The 11,417-nt window shown below is 40.2% G+C and overlaps 1 protein-coding gene across 1 annotated transcript; it reads right to left on the reverse strand.

The window, feature by feature from the left end:
* Positions 1–6,643: 6,643 nt before the first annotated feature.
* Positions 6,644–7,267, reverse strand: LOC120005951. Its single transcript, XM_038855828.1, has one exon. The coding sequence runs from the start codon at positions 7,265–7,267 to the stop codon at positions 6,644–6,646; it is 624 nt and encodes a 207-aa protein (XP_038711756.1).
* Positions 7,268–11,417: the final 4,150 nt, after the last annotated feature.

Below are 11,417 nucleotides of genomic sequence, written 5' to 3' on the forward strand. Positions count from 1 at the left end.
CAAATGGGTGGTAAATACCATCTTTGTCTCGGGACGACAGCTATCCCGATTTTGGATTTCAAAACGATTACATAATAAAATGAATGTTGGCCCCAAAATAGAGATAAAATAAAGTCCAAATGGAGATGAAAATCAAGTCAAAATCAATCCTCTATTCTCTCTCATTTATTGCTCTCCGACTCACTTCCCCCCATTTTTGTTGTTGTGTGGGCTTTTGATCTCGAAGGATCTAGAAGATGGTTGTGAATCTAACTCCGAACACTATAGCGACGATCACAATCAGTGACTCCGAGTGGGACGAGCAAGGGAGCTATAACAATGAATCTAATTCCTCATGTTCATCTTCTCCATTACTACCTTAGTCAGGTTCCCAATCTCCCTGTGTACAAACAGCTCCTTCCTCGTCCTCCATGGAAGCAACTCCAACATCTAAGAACGCCTCAAGCTTCGTTACCCATGAGCATTGGTTAATCATAGGAAGTTCGTTTCTGGGTGTGTCATGAGGCCATCGGAGATTGCTGGGTCACAAGATGAAGTTGAGAAATCTGCTGACGTGGAGGAAGTTAGTACGGCTTCACAGAATATGCATAGTGGTGGTAGCATGTTGAGAGGGGAATCGCGTGAGAGGCGGAGGCCTAATCATCTGAAGGATTACGTGTCGGGCTGGGATGATGTCAGTAACAGAATAAAGCAAAGTTGGTGGGAGTGTGGAGGGTGTGGAATGTGTGATGTTTATGCTCTCTCTCTCTTTCTTTTCTATCTGGTTTTCTCTCCATTGTTCTTGATACTCCTGGGTTGTTCTTAGAATCGGTGAGAGTTGCTTGTAATTCCTATATTTTGATATCAATATATTACCAGTTTGAGTAGTTCATATCATTTGGTGCTTTCATTGACTTCACCATGGCTGAGGGTACCCGTCTTAAAACTCTGGATGAGGCCATTCGTCGTTTGCAGGAGGCGTCCTCCCTCCATGAATCTTCTTTGGGTTCCCTCCAGTCGTCGCTGGTGGATTTGGCTCAAGTCTCCACTACTAATCACCAGTCTGTCAACGACCTCACTAACCACGTGACTGCTATGGACGACAAACTCAAACTGGTGTTGCGTTTGGCGGGCACTTCCCTCCCTGGTTCCAGTAGTTCTAAGGCGGTGGTGGACCCATAAGGGACGCCCATTCCAACGGCTACGATGGTAACATCTCCTATGGGTGACTATGTCGCGGGCCCTCTGGGGTCACTACACTCTAGGTCTATTCGGTTGGAATTTCCTCATTTTGATGGGACGAATCCACACTTCTAAGGCTCAAAAAGGCGGAACTCGCTTCGTATCATCTTGATGGTCCGGCATGGTAGTGGTACCAGTAGGCCATTTCAGACTCGGTTTTTGCTTCTTCGACCTTGTTCGGTCGTTCCTTAGAGACTCGATTTGGTCCTACGTCTTTCGATGACCACGGATCTGCTTTAGCCACGCTCACGCAAATCGGATCCCTGGCCGATTTCCTATCACAATTCGAGCTCCTTTCTAATCGGGTTCCCCAATTGCCGGAAACATTTCGCCTGAGTCTACTTCTTTCTGGGCTGCATCCTGATATCCAACATGATGTGCGAATTTGCAAGCCCACAACTGTTAATGATGCTATTGGGTTAGCCTGTCTTCATGATGCTACATTACAGGCTTTGCGCAAGCAACCAGCCAGTGTTGGGCCCCCACGTCTAGATTTTCGGCCTGCAATTCAAGTTCGTGAGCCTCTCTTGCCTACTCCTACTAAGGCCCAACCACCACCAACACTGCGTCCAGCTTTACCTGCCCCAACTTTGCCATCCACTGCCAATTTACCTGTTCAACTATGACTACGACGGAGATGCAGAGGAAACGTGAACTTAACCTCTGTTATCATTGCGATGCTAAGTATGTTCCGGGCCATCGTTGTCCAGCACGTCGACAACTTTTCTATTTAGATCTGGTCGATTCGGTGGAGGATGAGCCTGTACAACTAGATCGACAGTTGGCTGAGGAATTGCAAATTGCTGACTTGCACCCTCCTCTTGACTCGGTTCAACCTTCCACAGAAACGGCAATCTCATTTCATGCATTAACTGGGTATTCTCATCCTATTACCTTACGCTTTCTTGCACAGGTGAATGGCACCCAATTACGGACTTTGGTTGATGGGGGAAGCACTCACAATTTTGTTCAGACACGTGTTGCCAAAGCTCTGGGTTTCCCAATTGAGGTTGTTCCTTGTCTTTCAATGAGTGTGGGAAACGGCGAGAAGTTATCTTGCGAAGGTTGTATTCGCCACGTTCCTGTCCATATTCATAACACTATTTTCATTGTTGATTTATATGTCGTTCCAATACATGGTGCTGAACTTGTGTTGGGAGTTTCTTGGCTAGCAACCGTTAATCCTATCACCTATGATTATGTTTAGAAAGAAATTATAGTGCATCACCAGGGTCGTCCAGTTTGCTTATCCGATATGGCTTCCGCACTGCCACAGGCAGTAGATTATCATCACTTGCGGCGTTTGATACACTCTGGGGCTGTGGGTACTTGTTTACAATTGACATTGGAATTCCATTCGATTCAGGGTATGGTAGAGTCTGAGGATCTTAAACTAGATGTGTTACTTAGTCGATATGAGGATGTTTTCAAAAAAACTCAAGGGCTTCCCCCTCCTCGGCCGGTAGATCATGCTATCCATCTACTACCAGGCATAAACTCGATCAATGTTAAGCCTTATCGCTACCCGTATTTTCAGAAAACAGAAATTGAACGTTTGGTGCAGGAGATGTTGCGTGAAGGGGTTATTAGACCTAGTACTAGCCCGTTTTCTTCTCCGGTTTTATTGGTGAAAAAGAAGGATGGCTCATAGCGTATTTGTACTGATTATCGGGCCCTGAATGCCGTCACTATTCGAGATAGATTTCCCATTCCCACTGTGGATGAATTATTGGATAAATTGAGCGGCGCTACAGTTTTTTCCAAACTGGATTTGTTATCAGGATACCATCAAATACGTGTTCGTGCTGAGGATATCGCTAAAACAGCGTTCCGCACTCATGAGGGTCATTATGAATATTTGGTTATGCCATTTGGGCTCATCAATGCCCCTTCCACTTTTCAAGCAACTATGAATTCCATCTTCAAGCCGTTCTTGCGCCAATTCATTTTAGTTTTCTTTGTTGATATCCTTATTTATAGCAAATCATGGGAGGATCACTTACAGTATCTTGAAACAGCCTTACAAGTCTTATTGGCTAATCAGTTTGTTGCCAAACGGAGTAAGTGCACTTTTGGGCAATCGGAAGTTGAATACCTGGGACACATTGTCTCGGGCAAGGGGGTGGATCCGACGAAGATCACCGCGGTGTTGAATTGGCCAAAACCGCAAATTGTGCAGGCATTACGAGGATTTCTCAGGTTGACTGGCTATTATCGCCGGTTTGTGAAACGATATGCCATGATTGCATCACCATTAACATATTTGCTCCAAAAGGATTCCTTTCGATGGAATGAGAGTGCAGAGGTTGCCTTCCAGCAACTAAAAACTGCTTTGACTTCGGCCCCCATTTTATCTTTGCCTAACTTCTCCTTGACATTTGTGGTTGAGACGGATGCATCGGGAACGGGAATTGGCGCTGTGTTGACCCAGGCGGGGCATCCCATTGCTTTTTATAGTGCAAAATTATCTACTAGGATGCAAGCTGCATCAGTCTATCAAAGAGAAATGTTTGCCATCACCAAAGCCGTTGCTAAATGGTGCCAATATTTGCTCGGATCTCGTTTTATTATGAAGACCGATCAGCGAAGCCTTAAGGAGTTAATGGACCAGACTATTTAAACACCTCAACAACAAAGATGGTTGTCTGAACTTCTTGGGTACAGTTTTGATATACAATATAGGCCGGGCAAGGACAATATGGTTGCGGATTCTCTGTCACGGCAACAATGGGAGGATGCGAGTTTTCATGCTTTATCTATTCCACAGTTGGATCTTTTACCAGTATTAGTACGCGAAAATGCGGAGGCAGCGGATTTAGTGGCACTACGACAAAAGCTCCTTCAGGACCCCGATTCAGTTTCAAATTTCTCTTTGAGGCAAGGTTTGATTTATTTCAAACAACGTGCGGTAATTACGGCGACTTCTCCCCTGCGTCATCAATTGTTGGAAGAATTTCATTGCACTCCAGTTGGGGGACACGTAGGGGTATTGCGCACGTACAAAAGACTAGCTGCTAACTTCTTTTGGACAAACATGAAGAAGGAAGTTCACCAATTTATCTCTGAATGTCTCATTTGCTAGAGGATGAAATCATCTCAATTATCTCCAGCAGGATTATTGCAACCTTTACCTATTCCAGAGAAAGTTTGGGAAGATATTGCTATGGATTTTATAGTTGGGCTGCCGACGTCGGGCGGGAAGGTGGCTTTACTGGTGGTGGTGGACCGCCTCACAAAGTACGCTCATTTTTGCCCATTATTGGCACATTTTACTAGTGCAATAGTGGCTGCAGTGTTCGTCAAGGAAATAGTTCGATTACATGGCATTCCACGCTCTACTGTCACGGATCGTGATCCTATATTCTTGAGCTGGCAGGAGATATTTAAATTACAAGGTACTAAGTTAACCATAAGCAGTGCCTATCATCCTCAAACGGATGGGGGTACTAAGTTAACCATAAGCAGTGCCTATCATCCTCAAACGGATGGGCAAACGGAGGCATTAAATCATTTTTTAGAAATGTATCTTCGCTGTTTCGTTCAAGACAATTCAGCACAATGGCTCAAATATTTGCCCTGGGTAGAATTTTCTTATAATATGGCTTTTCATACAACAGCAGGTATGTCTCCTTTCGAGGCTCTTTACGGCCGTCCTCCACCACTGGTTCACAAATATTTACCAGGGTCCACCAATTTTGATGTTGTTGATCAAGAGCTGATGGCACGGGATGAGTTGTTACGTCTTTTAAAAATCAATTTACAGCGGGCGCAACTACGAATGAAGAATCAAGCGGATAGACACCGAAGGGAAGTTCAATTTGAGGTTGGCGATTTGGTCTTTGTCCATTTACAACCACATCGTCAACTTTCCTTATGTCTACGACGGGATCAAAAGTTGGGTCCTCGGTATTTTGGACCTTTTCCCATCGTAAAAAAGGTTGGCACCGTGGCATACCGACTAGAACTTCTCTCATCTGCAAAATTGTACCCTGTTTTCCATGTCTCTGTTCTTAAACGTTGCTTGGGCAATCACAAGGATCAATAGGTTCCTCTACCACTGCTTACTAATGCTTCAGGACCAATTGTGCGGCCTATGGCAGTGCTTAGTCAAAGAAATATCTTACGCCAAGGGCAAATGGTACCACAGGTTCTGGTTCAGTGGGAGAATTTGCCTCAAGAAGCTGCCACATGGGAAGATTTAACGCATATTTCCAAACGATTTCCTAACCTGAACCTTGAGGACAAGGTTCTCACCAATGCAGGGGGTATTGTCATGAGGCCATCGGAGATTGTTGGGTCACAAGATGAAGTTGAGAAATCTACTGACGTGGAGGAAGTTAGTACGGCTTCACAGAATATGCATAGTGGTGGTAGCATGTTGAGAGGGGAATCGAGTGAGAGGCGGAGGCCTAATCATCTGAAGGATTACGTGTAGGGCTGGGATGATGTCAGTAACAGAATAAAGCAGAGTTGGTGGGAGTGTGGAGGGTGTGGAATGTGTGATGTTTATGCTCTCTCTCTCTTTCTTTTCTATCTGGTTTTCTCCCCATTGTTCTTGATACGCCTGGGTTGTTCTTTGAATCGGTGAGAGTTGCTTGTAATTCCTATATCTTGATATCAATCTATTACCAGTTTGAGTAGTTCATATCAGGGTGCCATGGTGGTCGAGATTATCTCAGTGTGGCATGGTGGTCATTTCTAGGTGGTCGACGGTGTGGATCGATGGTCAGAAGACGAACAGCGGTTTTGCCGGTCGTGGGGCTAAGTGCAGCAACGGGAGAGAATTGGAACAAAAAGAATATTATGGAGTTCCTGTTTTTTTTTTGTGTTTATTTTACCATGTGTTATCATATATTTTTTAAAAATAGTCATGTCACCAATTTGTCTGGCCACATCAGTATAATTTAGATGATTTTGACCTAAGTTTGCTACTTAGGATTGTTGACTGCCAGAGAAGGTAAAAAACTGTCCGTGTGAGTAGTTTGACACAGATTTGAAATTTGGATACCCAACTTAAAACGTTATAAAAATGAGTTCCCAAGTTGAACTGGGTCACATTATTCAATACCCAAAAGCAGGGGCGGAGCTAGGAATTTATGTGAGGGGGGCCAGAAGTTTGAAGGGGGTTCGGGGCAACGGCCCGAAAAATTTTTTTTGGACTACTTACTAAAAATGCCCTAATTTCTCATTGATTATAGCACAAATGCAAAGTGAAAAATGAAAGTATCACATAATACATAAATAATATGTACTTACAAGAAAAGGCACAGACAACCACCATACTTTGAATTCATTGATCCGGATCATGCTCTTGAAAAAAAATTCATAAAGTATTAAACATAAGCAAACAAAGTGACACCAAATAGTGTAAAACTTGACTTAATAAGAAAAGACATGAAAGTTCAACTTACTTGAGTTAATCCTACAATTGCTTACGACGTGTTTTCATTTTCTGAAAACGTTGAATAATAGTTTCATTGCTTATTTCATTTAGTTTGTTCCTCTCAATATACACAACCAAACTATCATGTAAAAGTTGATCTCCCATTCGATTGCGCATACGATTCTTTATGATCTTCATAGCTGAAAATGCACTCTCTACAGTAGCTGTGGCAACTGGTAGAAGTAATGCAAGTTTAAGAAGTCGATAAATAGAAGGATATACTCCACTTCTCTTATGGCTAACCAAATTCTGAGCCAACTCCCCCAAACTTCTTAAACTTGAAAATTCATTACTGTTGCGCATATCATGTATATATGCATCAAGGTCATCACCAAGAGCAAAGCACTCCATGAGAGAAAAATCATTTGGGTAGAAGGAAGCAAGACGAATTAGTTTCTGCTTATCGAAAGCAGAAAATGAATCAACTGGACTCAAACATGCAACACAAACTAGTAACTCAGTAGTTGCTTCAGTGAAACGCTCATTTAACTCATTACACTGCCTATCAATCACAATGTAGAATAACTCAACTCGATAGTGATGCAAGTTGGTATTTTCATTATTACGCCTTGATCGACCTGCAGCTAGATATAATTCCTCCATCTTCGGAACGACAACTTCATAACTATTACAAAATGATGTAACTTCCTCCAAAAAAACTATCCCATCCATTATCCCTCAAAGTCTGTAATCGTATCTTGGAATGTTTAACGAGCATCATAGCATTCACAATATCTTGATCCTTTCTTTGTAATGCTTGTGACAAGTCACTTGTCATTGACAAAACCTTCCTCATTAGGTGTAGATTGAATATAAAATCAAATTGTTGCATCAAAAATAACAAACCACATGCTACACCTTTTTGATCACCCAAGCCATCATCACGCACCTGCTTAAGCACACTAATCACAGCTGCAAACATATTGATCAGGCTAATTAAAGTGGCATAATGTGATCCCCAACGTGTATATGAAGCATGGACAAGACTAGTTTCCTGATTTAAGCCTCTCCCAGTCATAAGTTCACCATCACTTATTGCTTTAAAGACATTTATAGCTTGAGCCTCAACAAGAGCATCATGTCGTTTGCAAGATCCTCCAACAATATTCACTATATTAGTGACAGTTGAAAACCCACGAAATGTCTGAGTGTTTTTTTGCCACAGTCACTAGTGCCAATTGGAGTTGATGGGCAAAACAATGAATGTAATAAGCCGATTCATTATCCCTTAAAATTAATGCCTTCAATCCTTTAAATTATCCATTCATATTACTAGCTCCATCATAACCTTGTCCGCAACACTTGGAAATACTCAATCCATGTCTAGATAACATAGCATCAATCTTACATTTAAGTGAGCTAGTTGTGGTACTAGTTACATGCTCAACTCCGAGAAAAGACTCCACCACATTGCCTTTATCAGTCACATACCGCAGAGCAATTACCATCTGTTCTTTTGTTGATACATCACGAGATTCGTCAACAAGAATTGAGAAACACTGATCATCAATATCACTAATAATTGCATTTAAAGTTTCAACTGCAATAACATTCACAATGTCCTTCTGAATATCAGGAGATGTCAATTTGAGATTTTCATGAGCGTTCTTCAGAACCACAGCTTTAACTTCCTCATTATGATTGGCAAGAAAATGAAGGAGTTCCAAAAAGTTACCTTTATTATCTGAGTCATCACTTTCATCATGACCGCGGAATGGAAGACCTTGATGAAGCAAGAAACGAATGCAATCTATTGATGCAGCCAAACGTGTTCTATATTCAGAACGAGCTTGACTTGATTGTTTAAAAAACACACATTGGATATGTTGATCTTGTCTTACAAGATCTTTACACCTGCTCCAAGCTTGATAAAGAGCACTATCGACACATCCTACATGTTCAGCCAACTTAAATTTCTTCTTCCAATTTTTGAAGCCTTCTTCAACAAAAGAATCCCCACCAGCTTGTTTTCCATTAGTTGGCCTGAAAAGATAGCAACAAAGACAATAAACTGCATCTTTTGCTTTACTATACTCCAACCAATATGAGTTTGGATCGGAGTACCAAGATTGATTGAACTTTCTTGGTTTAGAATTATGTCCATAAAAAGTGTCTGGAAACATCTCTAACTTTGGTTGAGTGGGGCCTTTAAGCCAATATGACCGACGAACCTTATCTTGATCATTGGGATGATAGCTTGAGATTTTTTTCCAAAGGCCTAGGTCACTTTCTAACTCATTTAAATTAACTTCTATTCGAGCTTCCTTACGAGAACCATCTCCGCAAGTATAATTTGACCTTTTAATCAAATACTTCTCCATATCTGTTAAAAAATGAAAATTTACAATAACATTCTCAAATTAATCTTAGTTGGACAATTTTCTTGGATTTCAAACAACCAATCATGACATTTATTTCAAAAGCAAAGAGAACTGGATAAGCACAAAAAAACAAAATTGAAACACAAACTAACCTGACAGATGTGATGCGAAGTCGATTTGTGCGATATGGTATTGCACACTTTGCACAATCAAGTAATAACTGCGCAAAAAAGAACAAAAAAAATTTGTAATTACCTTTATTTCAACCATGGCTGTAATTCTGTACAGAACCCATAAAAAATTACCTTTCTTTATTTCTATGCACTGATAGCACCAAAGCAAGGGCACCGAGATGGCGAGATCTCCAGAGAATCGAGAGTGGGCGAGGATTGGGATTTTCGAGTAAAGTAATAGGGTTTGTGTTTTTTTTTCTTTTTAAATCACTATATACTGACGACTCAAGTAATAAATATTATATTACCTACTAAGATTATAAAGTCTAATATTTTAATAGTATATATAAATTTTTTTTTATTTTAAAAAACTCAGGGGGGCCCAGGCCCCCTGGTCCCCATGTCCCTCCGCCCCCGCCCCCGCCCAAAAGTGTTATTACACTGAAAAGTAACCCAAAACAGTGGTGAAAATGGGCTCAAAACAGGTATGGAATCCAGCCCAAAATAGAGGCCAAAATTGACCCGAAAACTAGTCTGAAATCCAACCCAAAATAGAGGCTAAAATGGACACAAAATTGGTCCAAAAATAGCCCACAACAGAGGCTAAAAGGAGCCCAAAAAAAACCCAAAATAGAGGCCAAAATGGGCCCAAAATACAATCCAAAACAACCCAAAAATGGGATGCCGATATTTACACACGACGTTGGACTCAACACACACAATTACATAATACACTATTAATTAGTTTTCAATACACACATTGAATTTCCTAAAAAAACCTTTCACACATATTAATTATAAAATATATTTAATATCCTAAACTACCCTTTTCCCCACCCATATATATCTTAACTTCCTTCCTTCAATAATCATTAAAATATTTTTGACAGTTTTTTCTAAATCGATTTAATAGATTAAGTTTATTTAATTATATTAAGGATAAATAGACAAAAAAAAAAAGACTTCATATTATTCATTTACTATACACCATTATAGACACCAATTTGTGAACTTGTGAAAGAATGGAGTAGATTCGATAATTAATGGTGGAGACTTGTCTCCAAATCTCTCTTCAAATCTCATAGGCAACCTTTCCCTCCCCAAAAATATTTACAATGCCACAATTGGTCATTAGAAAGTGACAGATACAAAAATAGACTTTCAAATATCCATCTCTGTCCCAACAATAAACAATCATGAGAAAGAAACAACACTTACCATTGACAACACATAAATAAATTTAACATAGTGATAGGTGAATTTAAAGAAAATGGCAAATGGTCCAGCATAGATTTCCTTGATAATTTCATGTAAAACCATCATCAACTCTTCATTCTTGCCAATGTAACTAAAAGACGAACGAACAAAAAATAAATCACACAAACAAACTGTCAAACGTAGAAATGCATCTTATTATTATGTTGTTAAAATCGATTAATCACTATCACTATTAATATCAATCGATTCTTTTGTCGCTACATTGGGACTTTTGAGTATCATAAAATGTTTGATACGTGTAGTATATGCTTCTTCCCATCCACGTGCACACGAATGTCGGAATTTGTGGCAATTGGTGATACTGGATGAGCTAGTTCCAAGATCACCTGTGAAGAAATTACGAGTTAGAGTTATGATAAATAATTATTAAAATTGAAATTAAGAATTATTTTCTATTTAAATTTGAACAAACCTGTACAAATTGATTGTTGTTTACGAAACCAATTGCTATCTCTCTATGATTTGCTTTTGGCACTAGATCTGATCTAAGAGGTAAAAAGTTAAGACATTGATGGAATGAAAAATGAAACAACACGACGTTATAACATAAAGCTATAATGTGTCCCATGTCAGGCATCATCATCCAACGACTATATGGGGGACAATCATCAAAGTAGTCCAAAACATATCTTAACTCAAGCATGCAATTATGTGCACCATACAGCTCACTGTAATGGTCGTTATGCCGCAATAGCTCAGCCAATAAATCTTGTCTTATTCTACGCTAATCATCCTCATAAAATCCAAGAGCGACTGCAATTGCCCTATACCCACAATTTACATCCGTAGCTACATCTTTAACCCTTATAAATTGATGCATTTCTTGGCGAAATGAGTCCATGAAAGAAACTGGCTGTAGTTTGTGAGTACCGTGCACCTGAAAATCAAATTATTACGTTAATGTTTATACAATATAGTAAAATGGATATGTGATTAGTTTAATACCTTTTTGGGAATTGTCACTTTTTTAGGTCTCTTTAT

Source organism: Tripterygium wilfordii, chromosome 9, assembly GCF_013401445.1.
Source record: "Tripterygium wilfordii isolate XIE 37 chromosome 9, ASM1340144v1, whole genome shotgun sequence".
Classification (NCBI taxonomy): domain Eukaryota; kingdom Viridiplantae; phylum Streptophyta; class Magnoliopsida; order Celastrales; family Celastraceae; genus Tripterygium; species Tripterygium wilfordii.

Bases quoted from the DNA above. Each gene is read 5' to 3' on its own strand.
- LOC120005951 (XM_038855828.1), bottom strand. From the start codon at position 7,267: ATGGAGGAATTATATCTAGCTGCAGGTCGATCAAGGCGTAATAATGAA.